General features: G+C 42.4%; 1 protein-coding gene across 6 annotated transcripts in view; it reads right to left on the bottom strand.

The window, feature by feature from the left end:
* Window positions 1-20,511, bottom strand: part of FHIP1A (FHF complex subunit HOOK interacting protein 1A) — a 294,902-nt gene that overhangs the window by 114,627 nt on the left and 159,764 nt on the right. Inside the window, exons 4-6 of one of the 6 annotated variants that reach the window (XM_079154189.1) lie at window positions 13,516-14,141; window positions 4,261-4,419; window positions 2,369-2,455 (exon numbers count right to left, since the gene is read on the bottom strand). The exons of the other annotated variants lie outside the window; for them this stretch is intronic. Coding sequence (XP_079010315.1) covers window positions 2,369-2,455; window positions 4,261-4,419; window positions 13,516-13,902 — 633 coding nt within the window. The 5' untranslated portion in view covers window positions 13,903-14,141. The remainder of the gene's footprint in view (window positions 1-2,368; window positions 2,456-4,260; window positions 4,420-13,515; window positions 14,142-20,511) is intronic. 6 annotated transcript variants of the gene reach the window in all.

The following is a 20,511-nucleotide window of genomic DNA, read 5'->3' as shown; positions in this document are numbered from 1 at the left end:
CTCATGGAAGGTGGCGTGCTTTCCTTTTTAATTCTAAATGATAAAACCACAAACAAACAGAAAAATGGAGGACAGGAAGAAAAAATTAATTAAGGAGGGAAAAATTCAGTCTTTGTTCTCCCAAGGTGCTCAAATAGCCCTGGGAGAAACTGTCTGCAATGGATAGAAGTTGAAGAATCTTAATTAGGGAGCTGCAAATTCAAATCCAATACAATTTCATTCATTTTCTATAATCATTATTGGCTCTAGGTTTTGGGGGAATTTTTTTTCCCAATAAAAGTATTAGCTTCACAGTTTTAAAATACTCATATTTTAATTATGCATAATTGAGAATAATATCAGCTAAAATATAAAGTGCTATGTAAAATGTGAGTTAGCTATTAGTCTTTTACAAACCACTGTCCCGGGAAGGTACCAGGGGCCAGCGCTCTGTTGGCACTTGAAGAAATATTTCATTTACGTGTTGTTTTTTCAACCCTGGGCTAAGGTTCTGTGCTCTGCACTGGAGATACTCAGTGAACAGGACTCATGGAAACCTTGCCCCCAGAAAGCAAGCATGCTCCTGTGCAGGCAGCAGCACAGTGACCGAGGGGGTGGGTCTGTGCTGAGTGCAGTGAAGAAGGGCAGTGGGTGTGGCCAGTAAGACCCTCCCCGTGGCGCTGTGAGGTGGAGCTCCTCCTCAGCTGTGGATGAGGACTTGTCACTGTACTGAGTTACAATCAGCCAAGAGCAAGAAGTCGTGGTGTGCTACTGCGCGGGAGGGTGGCCATGGATAACAATAATGAACTGTACATTTCAAAGAGCGAGCAGAAAGGATTTTGAGAGTTTTCCCTATAAAGAAACGATAAATGAGAAGATGTCGGAGGAATATGTTTAACCTGATGTAAACATTATGCAATGAACATGTCTATCAAAACATTTTATGGGACTCCGCTGATGCACTAAAGAGAGTTGTCATTATTTGTAACATTAAAACATGCTAATTATAATAGCACAAATTGTCCTAAACAAATAGTAATTATAATAATTGTCACTATTATAGTAATTATTTTGTCAATAGGTCAATGAGGAAAAAGGACAGGAATAAATGAGAAAGAAAGTCCAACCGTGTGGGACAGCATACGGGTAATTACTGCAAAGAATTCCAACAGCACTGCCGTATTCCTCTGACACAGAAAGCACCTCCACACTGAGGCTCAGAGACCTTCAGGGCCATACACTAGCCCCATCCCCCAAATGACCCAATACCGACTAACAGAAAGACAACATCAAAACAAATGCAACATTTGTATTTTCCAAAGATATTGCTTATATTTTCCAAGATAGATCCAATTTCACAGACTTGGTCCCTTTGTGCCCATAAACCACTAAAAATCTCAGTGCTTTGATATCTAAACCACATCCAAGATTATCTCTTGAACCTAGAAACAACACAAAAATCCTAGTCAGATCAAGTTCTCTATTTGTTTTGGAAAACAGGGCCTCAAGACTCAAAAGACACTGAACTTGGTAAGAGAGAAACGTCCTCCATCAAGACCTGCGCTCTACGTCAGAAACCCCTTGGCACGCGAAGCAAGGCCGCAGTCAGGTATTCTTGGCTTCTGTAAAATAAGAGCCCATAACATGGAACTCCAGCAGGTAGAAAGATGAGCATTTCATCAAAACAATCTACGAGCTGCTCCTGGCTTCTCTTCCTACCTACAGTGGTAATTCCAGAAACCTGACAAAAATCCTATGAACTAAATACTACACAAGTCTCTTCACTTGGCAAAGAGAAAAAAAAAAAATTAGAATTCTAGGTCCATGGGTGTCTCGTAACAGCTCACAATGGAAAAGATATCAGTTGATTTATTATATAAAATGAGAGTCATAAGGAATTCAGAGCTGCACTAATGAGCCAGCCAGCCTTTGATGGGACCTTAACTTGGCTTCACTTTAATTTTTGCTACCACAAAATTGTTATAATAGAAAATCATGTTCTATTAAGAAGACAGCAAATCCACGACACGTGGGCAACCACTGCCCCTCCCCAGGCAACTCATGTCCACTGTGACAGACTTGGCCTCAGTGGAGAGCTTACAGGGTCCAAGCAGCCTCTGTCCCACACTGAACAGGCACAAGAGCAAGGGCCACCTTCTGACGCTCCTCTAGACTGACGACCTTACTTGACGTCCACAAGGCTGTGCTCCACCACTTCCAACGCCAGGGCTATTTTTAAGACCTGTGTTTGACATTGCTGAGAAGTGTAGATGCAACGGAAGGCAAATGGGGTTCAGGCCACCATGGAGCCAATTACACCGTGTTTACCCTCCTCGGTGTTCATCAGTTTATATAAACAGACAGAAGATTCCATGAGCCAATCACTGACCTTGTGAAGAGCAGGAGCCAAGACGGGCACCAGGAATCCGTTGTAGATGTAATTGACAAGCTGATTGCGAATCAAGGGGTGGGCCACCTGGGACAAAGGCAGGCAGTCGTGAAAAAGTTCAATCTTTAGGACTTAAAATCAAATGTTTCTGTATACATGCTGAATGCAAAATGAAATCCCAATTCTGGCCAGTTAGCCAGTGTTTAAAGAATAATTCAGACTTCACACTGCTATGTGGTTTTTTCCAAATGGTTTAAACCAGTATAAATAGTTTAGCTGAAACTGGACTTTTAAATTTAAAACAATGGTAATTTTAAAGAGTCAATTTAGGAAAATTTAAAAAAAGAGTGAGACAATAAATGGAATATATATATAAGGATTCATAAACTAAAATTAACAAACTGGTAAGTATAAATCTTGCCCCTTAACTTCCTCTAGAGCCCATCTCAACTTGTAACTAATTTAAAAAGACATAACTGTCAAAACAGATAATTAAATATACTTATTTTGCTAGCAGAAAGAATTTTCTCATTTTGAAGTTACATTTTCTGGTAGTCATTTATGCTAGAGAGGAAGGAATTTGGAAAATATTTTCAAGGGATGCAGCTGTAGCTCAGTGGTAGAGCACTTGCCTAGCATGTGTGAGGCACTGGGTTCAAGCCTCAGCACCACATAAAAAATAAATAAATATGAAAAAATTTAAAAATATATTTTCATTAAAAAAAGACAATGTTCAAAACCAGAAAACATTGGAAGTACAACACTTTCCATATTTGATTTTCAAAATATATTCAGCATGAATAACCCTTTACCAATATCTACAATAACTAACCTTTACAGTAGAATCCCCAACGAAAAATTCTTAAAAGCACTTGGCAGGCTGGGGATGAAGCTCAGTGGTAGTGTGCTTATCAGCAGGCACAAGGCCCTGGGTTCAGTTCCAAGCACCACAAAACAAACAAACAAAAAACACATACTTATGGCTTCAATTCCAAAATATACTATGAAATACATAAGTTCCCTATTCTTTGCCATGCCCATTAGTTTTACCTCTCCAAAAATAATAGTAAAAGGGAAAAGGGAAAAGCAATTCTAGACAAGTGATCCATTATCTTATATATAAATAAAACCTTCTTTGACTTAACAATAAAAACGAAATGGAACGAAAGTAATTTGCTTGCATTTTCTTCCAGAAGCTATTTCTTTATTTGGTAGATAAACAGATTATAACTTAACATTTTTCACCTTCCAATCACCATAAAGAAACCGATTTCTTAATAAATCCAGAATTGAGGCAACATTATGCTGTATAAAAGTAAAACATTTTATGAAAATCTACTACATCCTTAAATATATATAAAATCTGATTTTTATTGAAAATGGTAACAAGGAATCCAAAGGTAAAAATCTAATCAAGAAGCCAAATATACAAGAGTTCAGTGGCTGTTTTTTTTTCCCCTAAGCAGGCCAATTTCAAAGCAAATTTAATTTGTGTTGCTAAGAAGATGGTTAACTTCTTCTAAATTCAATTGGGATAACAATATTCTTTATGTGGTATGCACCATTAAGCAAAATAAAGTGTTTTCCTTTGTAGACTCCCAAGAAGACCTTGAAGTAAAAAGTGTTATAATTTGAAATACTTAAAAGTCTAAAAATATCTATTTAATGAGTCAGGCACTGAACTTATTTTGATGGGTAAGTGGATAATCAAAACAGAATTAACACAATCTACAGAGGAGATAATCTACTCATTTTTTTCCTCAATTGAAACTTCCCAGAAACCTACAAAACTAACACTTTTGCTCATTCCAGAGCAGCGGGTGGGCTTAAAGTAAGGCGCCCATGCTCCGTGAGCATGCGCCCAGATCCGAGGGGGCGCCGCGGGGCTGCACCTGTATGACGGCGTTGCAGAACTCCAGGGAGTTCATGAACTGCACCAGGGGCGGCAGCGGGAGCCAGTCGTCCTTCAGCAGGCAGTGCCACTCCTCGCCCTTCTCCTCCAGCTTGGTAGGCAGGGAAGAGTAGAGCCCACTGAGCCCGGTGGCGAGCACCTGTGTGCAGAAATAAAAACAGAACGGTCTTTTCCAAAGTTCCAAGCTGCCACGAGAAGTCCCGGATGGTACCTATTTTCTAGGCCAAAGACTAAACTTTAAGAGCAAGGTGGCAGCGGACCAGCTGGCAGAGGGAGTATTCAGCAGGTGGAGACGGCAGGGAAGGACCAGAGCTATGGGGCCACTGCACACGTGGGTGCCAGGCACCATGCTGGGCTGGGGGTGAGAGAAGTGAGAGGGGTAAACAGATCAATAAAAAGGACTCCTGCCCCCAAGAAACTCAGGAAAGGGACAACCTCACAAACAAGATGGTGCAGTACAACACACTGAACACGAATACCGGCGGTAAGCCTTGGGTTGGGGGGCCCAGGACAGAAAGTCCCACAGGTGGGAACCCCAGGGAGCCTTACAAGAAGGATTCCTTGCAGGTCCTTGCAAGCTAAAGGACATGACTGACACACGTTTTCAAGTTACAAAGCACTTTTGCACATATTATCTCAGCTCATCTTCACCAACAATGGGAAGGAGAAAGAGCTGGAGGGTGGGATCAGTTAGATGTGACAACAAGAGTTCAAACGGAGCTGACGTGGGTCCACACCGAAGCATCAGCAGGAGGAAAAGGGAGAAATTAATTTAAGACTCACGTGTAAGGTGGCTATACAGGAGGGTGACCTAAACATGACATCTGTTGGTTTTTCTTTATGCAGTGCTGGGGACGGAACCAGGGCCTCTTGGCAAGTGCTCTGCCACCAAGCCAACACATCAGATACTGTGAATCCAGTGCGCCAGTGGTTTTCTTCCTCCCTGTCCTGATCCAAAAATCCAACTGACGATATTTGGGCTTGGTAAGTGAGGGTGAGTGGGAACTTCAAACTGTCATGTTATCCAACTTGGTCATTAGGAAAATGGTAATGCCTTTAATAGAGACAGAGATGAAGAAAAGGAACACACTTTGCTGAGAGCTTGCTGATTTTATCTTACGGAGTATGAGGACAGAGAAAACAATGAGCTAACTGCACAGGACTGGAAGGTGATGGTAGCAAGGCAGCACCTGAGACATCCCAATTGGGAATAGACTGGAGGCAAGGAAGTCAACTCCAAAGGCACAGCTCTCGCACAGAACCTCAGGTTATGAAGAAACCAAACGGGATGAAAACATTCAAGGAAATATCCTGTGTTAGGCCCAGAGAGGAAAGGAGACATGCTCATTGATCTCACAGCCTACTGAGAGCCAAGTGGGGAATCATGAGAGTGTCGGAATGCTCAGAAATGTGTGATGTGTGGGTGTGCCAACCGTCTTAACCAGAGGGGCGGAGAAGGTTCTCTGAAGAACTGATGCCCAGGCTGCTGAAAAATAAGTCGATTCAGCCAGAAGAAGAGTGGCAGAAGGAAGTGTGTTCCAAGCAGAGGAAACAATATGCACAAAAACTCAGAGGAGGAAGAAAAGATGGTGTCCTCCAGGCCGTGGAGAGAAGCGCAGTGCTGTCTGAGCATAGTTACAGGCAGGCAGAAACAGCAGGGTAATTAAGCACCAGATCCTGCAGGGGTGCACAGGCCAGGATGGAGAGCCCCAGGGACAGTGGGTCAGATGCTTGGAGGAGTGCTCTGGGCTACAGATGGCCATCTGAAGCCCAGATGTAGAGGGCACCTCAAGTCATACACACCCCAGAGAGAAGGAAAGGGAGATTTAGACAGAAGAGATACAAAATAGCCCACAGAGGTTGACACTAGAAAACAGAAAGACAGAAGGAAGACATGGGCCTAGGTGCACTAACCTAGAAAGAAATGACTTTTACAGGCCTGTGGTTGGCCTCTCCTTTTCCTAGTGCTGGCCCAAGGCACTTTCTGAATCCCCCTGCTCACCCAATCTGACCTGTTCAGTACAGTTCACATCAGAAGCATGAACGATCTGCCAAGGATGCTGAGTGTCAGTCCTTCCCAGGAGGAACACTCCAAACATAACAATAAGAGTACAGACCTGGGAGGTCTCTGCCCAGAGAAAACCAGATGAAGCCGCCAGAGGGACTGGGAAGGGTAAGGGGACACGGTATAGGATCCACAGTGCAGAATAAAGGTCAGGGAGAGAAATGGTTGAACCATCCCAATACTGGAGAAATCAGAGATTATATACATTTCTCTGTTCCACTTCCTAGTAACCTTTATTCACTCATCTATTCACTCACACATTTAAAACAAACAAACAAAATACCGAGCACTTAACTTGAGGCCAGGTACTACAGTAAGTACAGAAAATGCACTAGTAAGCAAGATAGCAGCTTTATCTCTTTTTCAAAATTAGGGCATTTGTGGTCCCAAAGGAAATGTCACCTATTTAAAATACTTAGCTCCTTGTCAACATACCCAAACAAATCCCTTTAATTCTGATTTTGAATGTGACCCAGATGAGTTGCCTGTTGTAAATTAGAAACCTCTGGCAAAAGAGAACAGAGCCCAAAAGTTCTCCTTGAAGAGAAATCTAATCTTGATGCCACGTTTTAAAATCAATTACATTTGCTAACTCATGCTAAATTAACCACAGAACAAAGGCTTTAATTCTGCGTACTCCTGATTTCTTAACCACTTTGAGGCTTTGAAGATGAATTCATAAAGACAGGCTTAATTTGTCTGACTAAAAAGCTGGGAATAACTATTCAGTATATCAATATAATTACAGCAACATTAATTTTCAAATTACATACATCAGTGACAGTAATTAAAAATAACACATACCTAATACTCACTTTTTTAAATGAGTATTCTAAAAAGGGCATGGCTGAGAGGCGTGCAGAAGGAGCCTGTCCAGACGGAGGGACGCTTCTGCAGGACACACCTGCACAGAAGTGACAGCTGGGTGGGCAGTCCTGCCATGCTCCTGCCACTACCAGGTGGGGCAGGTGACAGCCCGCTATCTTCTTTAGAGTGGCAAAGATACACGGAAAGAGATGTTCTGCAGAATAGAGAATTCTGTAGTCTTGAGAAGGGATTCCACATCTTTACTGCTATTTATAGCCTCCCTTCTGGGGCTTTGCCTGGAGTTGGGATTCATTCACCCAGATCACGCATGGTTCCAGAACACCGCCTGCGGGCCTGGCATAGGCAAGGTGTGCTCGGGGGAAGGAGCAGGGCACAGTCGGAGCAGGGCATAGTCAGAGCAGGCGAGAAGGAAACGACCACCCACCAACTAAAGAACACAGGACGGATGAACTGAATGCCACCCTGAGGGATTCATAGTGCTGGGGAAAGAGAACTGGAAAAAGCAGAGGCCACCACAGGTTCTGGGCAGTTTCCAGGTTCGAGGACTTAAAACCACCATCTATTTACTGTCAAGTTTTTTAACTTAAAAATGGAATTATAAAAAATTCAAATATTCATACATAATAGCTAATTAAAAATAAAACCCATCCACTATTTTAGCCTTTGACTCAGAACACACACACACACAAAAAAAAACAGTGAAACACTGTATTTATTCCCAACACAATAAGTATTAACTCAATACTTTTCATTTATCTCCCCCAAGAGTATCCTTAAAGAAACTAATGGCCACGTAAAACCACACAGGCAAAAGCAGACAAAAGGCAACAGGATCCCTGGCAGCAGGGCGGTATGGTCAGTGCTGAGACCACGGGTTTTAGGAAAAGACTAACGTGGTTTTGAGACAGATTCTGCAATTGACAGGCAGTTATTAAAGCCCTCTAAATCTCAGTTTCCTCACTGAGTTCTTGCAAGGATTAAAGGAAATAATGCATGTGACCAGATTAGCCAAAAGGTTTGCGCATAGCAATGTTTCCATAGTGATGTTTCCACACAGTAATGGAAGGATGACAGGGAAGAGGACAGACACAGGGCACTGAACAAGTCGAGCGACTTCCATCTCTAACAGCTAATGGTACCCAGTTAATTCTAGCAAAAACAAAGATTTTCAGCAGATGGCTGGAGTCTGAAGCTGGCAGCAAAACACCTGGTAGAGACCATTTGCTACAACTTCCAAAAATAAAAAGCCTCATAAATTTTGGATATAGGATAAATAACTTTCTACCTGCGGCTGTGTACCTAAAGGTCACTTACTTCGATTTGCATTTCTTGATTTATGTATACGAGGCTGTTTCCACATTGGCCAACAAATGGCATGGGCTTAACTATCAATATTTTATGTTAAAAAAAAAAAAAAAAAAAAAAAAGTGATAGGGTCATTCAGTCCCCAAGCATTTGTTGGCACCAAATTGTTCTCTTGAGTATTCTTATTCTCCTGGTTTTCTTGGGAAAGCACATCTCCAGATAAACAGCAGCAGAACCAGTCAGCTCTCCCTATCAGCTACGAGCTTCCAAAAGGGGTCCAATTTCCTCAAAGAGTCATTACCTCCCAACAGCCTGATCCTAACACACTCTGACAATCATACTAATTAGAGAAAGCTTTTGTCAACTGTGGCCCTTAGCTGGATGGGTAATAGAGTGTGCTTTTATCTTCAACATAAAGGGGCCTTTATTTTAATTATGTTGTCAGATGTAATTATAGAAAACTGGGCACAAAAGAGATTATGGGATCTATCCTGAGGGGCAACTTAACACAACGAAGCTCGTCTTCCATCCTAGCAAACAAGGTCAGCTGGAGAGGTTGTTTTCCCTCCAACTTTAATGGACTGTACGACGTTGTGAAACACGTTTTTATAAAAGCAACAATCACTCAGTGAAATCTGCCGGTAACACAGTTAGTGGAAATCTGAACATTAAAAACATGCCCCACTCTTGTCCCAATATATTTTGATTTTTAAATTATGAAAAGTTACAAATATACAAAACAATAATAGGATTAAAACCCATTCCTAAGACTAGATTTTTAACATTTTGTGGCATTTTTTTCATAGCACTCTATTAATAAAACATCGCAGGCTGTGAGAGTACTGTAGCGGCAGAGTATGTGTGTGCTTAACACATGCAAGGACCTGGGTTCAATCCCCAGCACCAAAAAATAAAGTAAACCAAACATTACAAATAGAACCAAACCCTACTCTAATCCATTCTTTTACCTTTATCCCCCAAAAGCAACTACAGTCTTGAACTTAGTAAATATTTTTCTGTGCTTGTTTTTGTAATTTTACTGTATATACATATAGATCCAAAAAAATAGTAGGCATTATGATTTTGTGTTTTAAAACAATATAAATTTTATGTAAAAGCAACATACTACATGGAACCTTTAGCTACTTACTCATTTTACTCAACATGTCTAGATTTTCTGGTCTTCACACGTGTAGATGCAGTTTACACGCTAAACACGTGATTCATTCTGAATGCTGAATAGCATCACATTGATATACGAATAACCCCGTTTGTTTATCCTTCCTTTCATCTATTTCTCTCTTCTTCAAATCACTGTTATAACATGTGCTAGAGTTTTCTTGGGCAGATACCCATAAGGTGCAGGGTCACAGGGTATGTAAATATTAATTTTACTAAATATCTTACACTGCTTTCTTAAATTATAATACTAATTTGTAGTCATAAAAGTCGCCGTTAGTAGATGTCTCACAGTTAACCTCGATGCTCAGCATTGGTCTATGTCTTCTTACAGGTTCAATTTGCACTTCCCTGACTCCAAGGAAGATGAGCATGCTCTCATGTGTCACTGCTTTGGTGTCTTCTCAAGGGACATCCATTCACATCCTTTGCTCAGGAGCGACTGTAAGGGGCTCCAGGTGGCTGCTCAGTTTTCAAATGGGTTGTTTCATTTTTTTCTTCCTAATTTGTTACATTACAAATATTTTTATATTATGGGTACCAACCACTTGTAGTTACCTTCATTGCAGTTATTTTCTCCCACTCTGTTTTTGTTCTTGATTCCAACCTTTTCTTTATGGATGGATACTCTGTGAGATGTCTTGAGATTTATTGTTTATGCATATGGGTTCTTGAGTCACAATGCCCACGTCCAAACCCTGACTCTATCTTACTAGCCACGTGGGTGTTTGCCTCAACGTCTTCCTCTATAAAAAAGGGAAAGACACCAGAACCTACAGCCGTGAGGCGTCACTGAGTTAATACACGGGGCGCACTGAGGACGCTACCTAGCACATGAGAGCAGCCCCAAACTGCAGGCTATCACTGTTGCCCTCGTGCATGATTATCTCTGCTACTCTTGGTCCCTGAATGTTTGTGATTTCTAATGTCCATTTGTCACATTCCATAGAAAAGAAAACTCTTCCTGGGTTTTAATTCAGATATCACTAACACCACACAAACTACGCCTACAAAGGGAAAATCGTTCCTTTGTACCGTAGAGACACAGCAAGTCACCACCTTAGCCAACCGAGCGTCACCGCTGGTGGGACAGCCTGACCCAGGCCCCTTGCTGTAAGGCAGCAAGAACACGGCGAGCATACACCTGTCGAGTACTCCTCCAAAAATACTTCACCTGATTTAATCGGGCACAGGGACTAACTTTGATTTGCAAAAATACAAGAGGAGAGGGGCAGGTAAGACTACACAAGAAACGCCAAACCCAGGATGTGGGATGTTCTGTAAGACGATGGCTGGTCCCTTAAGAAGTCTTCACTGGGGGGAAGAAAAGTGGCAGGCTGCTGTATATTATCAGAGGCTAAAGAGACATGGGTACAATGGGGGATGGAATATTAGATCATATAAGGAGTTGTATCATTTTCTCAGGTACAATAACAGTACTGTGCTTATACAAGAGAATGTCATTTGTAGGAAATACATACTAAATGATTTGAGTCTGAAAGTTAATTTTAAATGGCACAGCAAAATAAATGAAAGCACAGATGAAAATACACCAATGAATGCCAGAGTATTAACAATTTGAACTTAGGTGATGTGTATACATACAGTGTTCATTTAGTATTTTCCCAAATTTTCAGAATTTTATTTTTCTATATTATTGTTGTAAAACACAAATTGCATTAACTTTCACAAATTGTTTTTACAGGAATGTTGTATTATACATTATCAATGAATGATAGAGCTTTCCATTTATTTACATTTTTTAATGCCCTTTGATAAGGTTTATAATTTTCTCTATATAGGCCTTTCCTATATTTATTAGATTTATTTTGAGATACTTTTTGATTGTCTTGCTTTTGTAAATGTTGACTTTTAAAATTGCCTTTTGCATACTTATCAAGTGAACCACCTGAATATTCTGATGATTTGTTACAATGCCTGCTCTCCTTCAACAGCAGAACTACTGGAAACAACAACTCAAATAAAGCCAACACCAAACCTGCTAGTATTCCCTCACCACCTGCCCAACAACCCCTGCCCTTTCCTTAAGACTCTTTACAGCAGCTTAAGGTTTGCAGTAAGCTGACCAGAAAGCACAGAGATGTCCATGTGCCTCCCACTCCCTGCTCACGCACAGCCTCCCCACTATCAACACCCCCACCAGAGTGGTACCCTACCCTGACAACTCAGAGCCACCCAGAGCCCACCATTCAAGTTAGGGTTCACTCATGGTGCTGTGCACTCTGGGTCTGGACACATGTGTGATGGCATGTGTCTACCATGCCAGTACCCACACAGAGTACTTCTGCTGCCCTAAAAAGCCCTGTGTGCTTCACCTGTTCATCCTTCACCATGCCCATATTTGGAAAAACTGATCATTTTATTGTACCATGTGCAGGTTTTTGTGAGGACATAAATTTTAACTCTTTTGGGTAAATACCAAGGGGTGCAATTGATGTATCATATGGTTAAATATCTGTTCAATTTGCAAAACACAGCACAACTGTCTTCTAGAGTGGCTGTACCATTTTGCATTCCCACAAGTAATTAATGAGTTCCTGTTGTTCCACATTCTTCCCAGCACTTGGTCTGGCTGGTGTGGCTCCTGCACACCAAATGCCAGTTGAACCACCTCCCTACCACCTTACCTTCCTATGACAAGCAACCAAACACACCCCACATTCATTTCTAAATGCCCTCTAGGGAGCGAACCGCCCTGGTCAAAACCACCCAGAGAGTATAATTAACAATGATTCTAACCTACCTAATTTGTCTGACCTATTCTAACAAATTCACTAATGGCCTTACACACTATTCCACATCTCTGGCAATATAGTTTATAAAGACTGGTAAAAAGAACAGACAGTGGGTCAGGTGCAGTGACACATGCCTATAAGTCCAGCAAGTTGGGAGGCTGAGGCAGGAGAATCACAGGTTCAAGGTTAGTCTCAGCAATTTAGCAAGACCCTGTCTCAAAAAATAAAAAGGGCTACGGATGTAGTTCAGTGGTAAAGTGCCCCTGGGTTCAATCCACAGCACTAGTAATAATAATAATAATAGACAATGGAACTAAAATGGAAATGTTCACTGAACTCTTTTGGGTAAATACTTAGTATTTACCCAAATAGGAAAGTACTGACAGCTGTTGCCCAATCAACAGGAGGCACAAATCTAGAAAGCTGCCATTTACATCCCCTTTCCAAAGAAGCACCAACGCCAAAAAATATTCAGAGCCCTAAGACCCCCCATGAGTTCCAGAAACTCCACCACTTTCTGAACTGACTGGGCCTGAGCTACTCCAATACCTGTAAAGAACCTTGTACTCTATGTCTCACCATACCGTGGAATAAGAAACTAATCAGAGCATTTCTTGTTATCGGATCTGCAAGTATGTATTCATTTTTTAAATAAAATCAATGCTTCAGATCTATAATTAACAGTCATTATCTTGTTGAGAAATAAATTAATGTGTGAAACCCACTGAGAGGGGTCCTACCACATGCTTTGATTCACTGGAGCAAAATCAACCTGAAAAGCTAAGAATTTAGAAAGTGCAGGTTTTGCCCATCTCTGAGGATATGTTCTTAGGGAAAAAAAACTAAAATTGTTCCCAATCCAATAAAAATAACCAGAAATGGAAGCACTTCTAGTTTCCTCTGTTGGCTTATTTTGAGCTGACACTGCTCAGCCAAATAGCATCTCAACTTAGATTTCCCTGCTCCCTCCAAAGATTTCCTCTAAACATCTTCCCATAGGAGGTACAACTTGAGGGGAAAAAAATAAATAAAAAGTATTTATCATTAGCACAGGAGAGAGACAGGGGAGTGGCAGGAAAACATGCCAAGGAGTGGGACTTACTGGACAAAAGTAGGTGTTCTCCACGATGTGATGGGCCACCATGCTGTTCTCGGCCGAGAGAGACATGATAAACAGCAGAGCATCCCGTGCCTGTTGGCCCACCGTCCCCTCTCGATGAATGAAGGGGATCAGAAGGGAGAAGATGAGGAAGTTGGCAGCCCCTTGGTCCTCACTAGTGTGGAAAAAGAGTTCCAGGATGGAGGGATCTTTGGCAAGGATGCAACAGAGCTGATTGAGCAGGACCACCAGCTTCCCCTCCACGGCGGGGGTGGCCGTGCCCGAACAGGAGCTCAGCAACATCATCAGAGGCTTCAGGATGGGCTTGTGGTGCAGCAGGGGCTGGTGCGACTGGGTGACCAACATCTCGTACATCTTCAGCTGCTCCATTTAGTCTCATCGGTAAACTCCCGTCTCAAGCTCCACAGGAAGAGCTTCTCCATGATGTCTCAGAGACCACAAATTCCAGAATCGGCCCCATTGCCGCATCCTTGGCTTGCTCCTCAATTAGCAAGAAGAGCATGTGTTCCACATAGTTCTGCACGGCACTGGCCTCATCCAGGGGGGGATGGACCCATATTTGCCTGGGTGTTCTTCAAGGGGTCGTGCTTTTCCAAGATTTTCACAACCTGTAAGCAAACCGAACATCCGTTATCTATCTGAGCTTATCACAATCACAAAAACATAGCACCACTGATTTGACCAAGTCATCACCCAAAACGCAGGAGCCACTGCCCACAGTAAGATAAATGTGGTGTGTGTCTGTGTGTGTGTTCCTGTCTCTCTCTCTCATAAAATGAAAGGGCTAAACTATGAAGAAGATGTTTGAAGATGCTCATTTATAACAGTTAAAAATTACAGCATCCTAAATATCAAAGAAAACAGTATGGTCATGCAAACTGAGATACCTGAATTCCTTGGCTTATTATTATGAGACTATTTGAACAAAATGAAAAACTGTAGTCGCATTTACATGAAAAAAGCCAGTTATGTGCGTGAGATCCATAATTATGAAATATGTCAAAAATATATAGGTGAAAAAGGAGTGAAAAGAATTATGGGGAAATAATCATAGCTTTTGTGTTCAAAGGGATGACAAGTTCCTCAATTTTTTTTCTAAACTGTCAACAATATAATGTTGACTTTTTAACTTGAAATACAATAAACAAGCAAAATAAATGCTAACTAACCATGTCTCCTATAAAGGGAGTTGCTTTGGAGATTCGGCAGAGGAACACAGCTATCAGCTGCTCCTTGACAAACAATATCCTCCCCACTCTCCCTGGATGGTAGCCTCTTCAGGCCAGGTAGGAAGGATGAAAGGAAACTTATGAACAAAGACGTGGACCCAGCAGAATCACCTGTGTGGCATGTGCTGCAACTCAGAATTGGAGGTTTTCAATGCTGTATTTCTTTGAGCCAAAAAAAAAAAAAAAAAAAAATCTGAGATAGCTAATTATAAATTAAGTCCCTAAACTTTGGAGTGATGAAAAAGTTTTGGAAATCATGGTGATGACTGTGAGTGTCGTTAATGACTCTGAATGACAAAATGGTGCAGATGTATATTTCTCAATATTCCTCACTACAAAAACAAACTAACAGTAGAAACTAAGTCAATACTTTAGAGGGTCAGTCACAGTCCTGGCTCTCTCTCTCTCCCTTACCACTGCAGGCATTGGAAAGCCTCCTACCTAGCTTTCTCTGCCAATTGACACTCCTACTCTGAGACCTGGCAATTTGAAAAATTTTACACCACAGTTTCCATTTAACTTTGTGACTTGGATGTCTACAATAATCCCATACAATTTACTCCCTTAAAATGTATCCATGCGGGCTGAGGTGGTAGAGCACTGCTTGCCTAGCATGTGTGAGGCCCTGGATTCCATCCCTAGTACTGAGGTGGAGGTGGGGGAGGTATACACACATCTTTAAACAAACCAAACACTTCAGCAATGATTTATTTTACTCCTTTTTTCCTTTCTGAATCGCTCGCCATGTGTGTCTCTGCAGTAACCTCCTGGCCCAGTCTGCGATGCACTGTTACATGTTCTGCATTAGGTATAGAATTTCTGCAAGTCACTGGGGAAGCTGGAAAACACACAGTGCTATATCAGCATGCATAAGCAAAGAGGCAAACGTACTTCTCAGATAAAGGTCTACGTTTTCTCCCTGTCAGAAGCTAGCAAAAGGGATCTTTATGGACCAGGCAAGTACCTCCTAACAGAAATGAGTGGATTTCCACAGAATCTATAATTTCTATCAACTTCCACTGTAAAACTGATAATGCTTTTCACAAGGAAAAGTCACCCCAATACTCTTGAATTGACATTTTTAATGAGGAAGGCCTTCAGTGAGGAGGGTAAGTGACTCACTGACTGGCGGCCACGGGGCGGCCACTGGGCAGACATTGGTTTATCCTCTCTTGCTACAGACCTGTCTCCAGAGTATTCCCTAACCCTAGTGCCTCTATCACACCCTCCAAATTCCTCACCAGCCTGAAGAGCTCACTGGACCTTGGGACCTAGGTCTCCCCCTTTCCCTTTGGCTGAGCCTTGAAGACAACTCACAAAGCAGAATCACAGTACCACACTAGTCCAAAAGGGGGCTCCACCTCAGCACCTCATACTCTCCAGCCCCAGAAGTCCCAAGCTTCAAGGCTCCACATTATAGAATAGATTAGCTATACACTTTATCAGTTCCATAATTTCAAAGTCCACATATTGAGTTTACTTATAAGAGCTCTCTTTACAGCTCGGCCACCACAGGTAGAAACCTAATTTTACGGGGGATTCAAGATGGCGGACTAGAGGGTGGCTGCGTTTCGTGTTGCTCCAGGACTCAGGACTCAAGAAGAGGAGATATAGAGAGCCTTGGGACCAACTCAAAGCAGCCGGGCGAGAGTCCCCCACTGGACAGGCGTCCCGGATGGGGCAGGAGTCCTGGACAGGGCGGTAGCCCCAAAAGCAGGGATCTTTGCAAAGTAGAACGGCCGGCGAGGCGCCCCTCCCCCCGCCGGAGCAGTGATCGCAGACAGCTGGGAGCATTGAAGGGGGGGGCCGCCCAGAGGAGAAGGAGAAATACGGGCTCGGCACGTCGCTTGGAATTGGATCAGCTGCGCCAGGGCTCCGGGCGGCTATCCGGAGGAGCAGCGTGGACTCAGGACTCAAGAAAAGGAGATATTGAGAGACTTGGGACCAACTCAAAGCAGCCGGGTGAGCGTTTCCCACTGGGCAGGCGGACAGGGCGGTAGCCCCCGGACAGGGCGGTAGCCCCGAAAGCAGGGATCTTTGCAAAGTAGAACTGCTGGCGAGGCGCCCCTCCCCCCGCCGGAGCAGTGATCGCAGACAGCTGGGAGCTTTGGAGAGGTGGCTGTTCACCACAGCGCTTGGACTCGGCGCAACCCACCCGCGCTCTGGGCGGCTGCCCAAAGGAGAAGGTGCTTGGTGAGCTGTTTGGACTGAACGTGACCACCCCTGAACACAGGGGGCTGCCCAGAGGAGAAGGAGAAATACGGGCTCGGCACGTCGCTTGGAATTGGAACAGCTGCGCCAGGGCTCTGGGCGGATATCCGGTGGAACAGCGTGGTGAGTGGTTTGGTCCCAGAGCATCCGCTCCTGAACATAGGGGGGTTGTCTGGAAAAGGAGGAGGAGCGCGGCGGGGTGCTTGGGCTCGAAGTGACTGCACCAGGGCTACAGGAGGCAGTCGGGACAAGAAGGTGCACAGTGAGTTCTTGGGACTCGTGACGCACCAGATCTCTGGGTAACTGCCTGGTGGAGAAAGTGGTGCGTGGTGGGTCACTTGGTCTTAGAGCGACCGCACGGAACAACAGGTAGCTGCCGGAGGAAAAGGCGTGTGGCGGGTCACTGGGACTCGGAGCGACTGTAAGGGGCTCCAGGTGGCTGCTCAGAGGAGGGGCCGCATAGCCAGGCGAAAAGTGCAGAGCAGGGTCCTAGACGGCTTCTTGGTGGAAGGGCCCCACAGACAAACTGAGGGGCGGAGCGAAGGCTCCAGGACTGCAGGGAGCTTCTCTGAGGAGAGGCAGCCGAAGGAGATTCCTTTGTGAAGGGTGAGGCTTCCAGGCCCAGGAGGTAGGTCCGGGTCCCTGGGATCATTGCAGAAGAAGGCTGCCCAGCCCAGGCGGTAGTTGTGAATTGAACGGAACCTCTGGGAGGAAAACCGACCAGCGAGACCTCCCCACCGGGTGACTCCTCCCTGTTGGGTGAGGTTCTCCCAAAAGGACCGTAAAATCAGAGACACAGGCCCAAACTGGTCTTGCATCAGCCCACAACCTACTTCCCTTCTGGATGACCATTCATCAGCAAGTGAAGGAACCTCTGCCCACTAGCAGGGAATATACCCCACCAGAAGGCCACCACCCCTAGGGAGTCAGCTCCCTTGTGGAGCACTGCATTATCAACTTCCTTCAAGATTTCAGGCTACTGAAGACTAAGAGGGGATATAATAGAAATCTTCAGGGATATTATAAGACAATAGAAGAAATCTGCAATATCACAGCGGTCAACTGATACCTGAACAATATGAGAAAACAAGGAAAGAAAATGCTGCAAACAAATCTAGATGTTACATCAATGAAACCCAACGACAGCATGGCAGAAGAAATGACAGAAAGGGAGTTCAGAATGTACATAATTAAAATGCTCAGGGAAGCAAATGACGAGATGCAAGAGCAAATGCAGGCACTGAATGATCGCACCAATCGACAGTTAAAAGAGCAAATACAGGAAGCAAAAGATCATTTCAATAAAGAGTTAGAGATATTGAAAAAAAAACCAAACAGAAATCCTTGACATGAAGGAAACAATAAACCAAATTAAGAACTCCATAGAAAGCATAACCAATAGAACAGAACACCTGGAAGACAGAACCTCAGACATTGAAGACAAAATATTTAACCTTGAAAACAAAGTTGAACAAACAGAGAAGATGGTAAGAAATCATGAACAGAATCTCCAAGAACTATGGGATATCATGAAGAGGCCAAATTTGAGAATTATTGGAATTGAGGAAGGCTTAGAGAAACAGACCAAAGGAATGAACAATCTATTCAATGAAATACTATCAGAAAATTTCCCAATCTGAAGAATGAAATGGAAGATCAAGTACAAGAGGCTTATAGGACTCCAAATATACAAAATTACAACAGACCCACACCAAGGCACATTATAATGAAAATGCCCAACATACAAAATAAAGACAGAATTTTAAAGGCCGCAAGAGAGAGGAATCAAATTACATTGAGGGGGAAACCAATACGGATATCAGCAGATTTTTCAATCCAGACCCTAAAAGCTAGAAGGGCCTGGAACAACATTTTTCAAGCCCTGAAAGAAAATGGATGCCAACCAAGAATCTTATACCCAGCAAAACTTACCTTCAAATTTGATGATGAAATAAAATCCTTCCAAGATAACAAAAGCTAAAAGAATTTACAAAAGAAGCCAGTATTACAGAACATTCTCAGCAAAATATTCCATGAGGAAGAGATGAAAAACAAAGAAACAAATCAGCAATGGGAGGAACCATCCTAAAGGAATTGTCAAATAAAGGAAGAACCAAGTCGTCTCAAAATAAATAAATAAATAAATAAATAAATAAAATGAACCAAATGACCGGGAATACTAATCATATCTCAATAATAACCCTGAATATTAATGGCCTGAACTCATCAATCAAAAGACATAGACTGGCAGATTGGATCAAAAAGAAAGATCCAACAATATGTTGCCTGCAAGAGACTCACCTCGTAGAAAGAGATACACATAGACTAAAGGTGAAAGGATGGGGGAAAACATACCATGCACATGGACACAGCAAAAAAGCTGGGGTATCCATCCTCATTACAGATAAGGTGGACTTCAAGTCAAAACTAGTCAAAAGGGATAAAGAAGGACATTACATACTGCTTAAGGGAACCATAAATCAGCAAGACATAACAATCATAAACATCTATGCCCCAAACAGTGGCTCATCCATGTATGTCAAACAAATCTTTCTCAATTTCAGAAACCAAATAGACCATAACACAATAATACTAGGTGATTTTAACACGCCTCTCTCACCACTGGACAGATCTTCCAAACAAAAATTGAACAAAGAAACCATAGATCTCAATAACACAATCAATATTTTAGACTTAACGGACATTTATAGAATATACCATCCAACCAAGTGCGAATACACTTTCTTCTCAGCAGCACATGGATCCTTCTCTAAAATAGACCATATATTATGCCACAAAGCTAATGTAAGCAAATACAAGAAGATAGAGACACTACCTTGTATTCTATCAGATCATAACGGTTTGAAGTTAGAAATAAATGAAAGAGTAAAAAACAGAAGCTACTCCAACACCTGGAGATTAAACAATATGCTATTACATGATGAATGGATAACAGAAGATATTAGGAAGGAAATTAAAAAATTCCTAGAGGTAAATGAGAACAAAGAAACATCATATCAAAATCTTTGGGACACTATGAAAGCAGTACTTAGAGGAAAATTTATTTCATGGAGCGCATTCAATAAAAGAAGTAAAATCAACAAATAAACAACCTAACACTTCAGCTCAAAGCCCTAGAAAAAGAAGAACAGACCAACACCAAAAGTAGTAGAAGACAGGAAATAGTTAAACTCAGAGCTGAAATCAACGAAATTGAAACAAAAGAAACTATACAAAAAATTGACAAAATAAATAGTTGGTTCTTCGAAAAAATAAACAAAATTGATAAACTCTTAGCCACTCTAACAAAGAGAAGACGAGAGAAAACCCAAATCACCAAAATTCGGAATGAACAAGGAAATATCACAACAGACACGATTGAAATACAAAACATAATTAGAAGCTATTTTGAAAATCTATATTCTAACCAAATAGAAAATTTCGAAGACATCAACAGGTTTCTAGAGACATATGAATTGCCTAAATTGAACGAGGAGGACATACAAAATTTAAATAGATCAATTTCAAGTAATGAAGT

Source organism: Sciurus vulgaris, assembly GCF_902686455.1.
Source record: "Sciurus vulgaris genome assembly, chromosome: 9".
NCBI lineage: Eukaryota > Metazoa > Chordata > Mammalia > Rodentia > Sciuridae > Sciurus > Sciurus vulgaris.
Note: the sequence above shows the minus strand (reverse complement) of the source record. Positions and strands in the feature narration are given on the sequence as shown.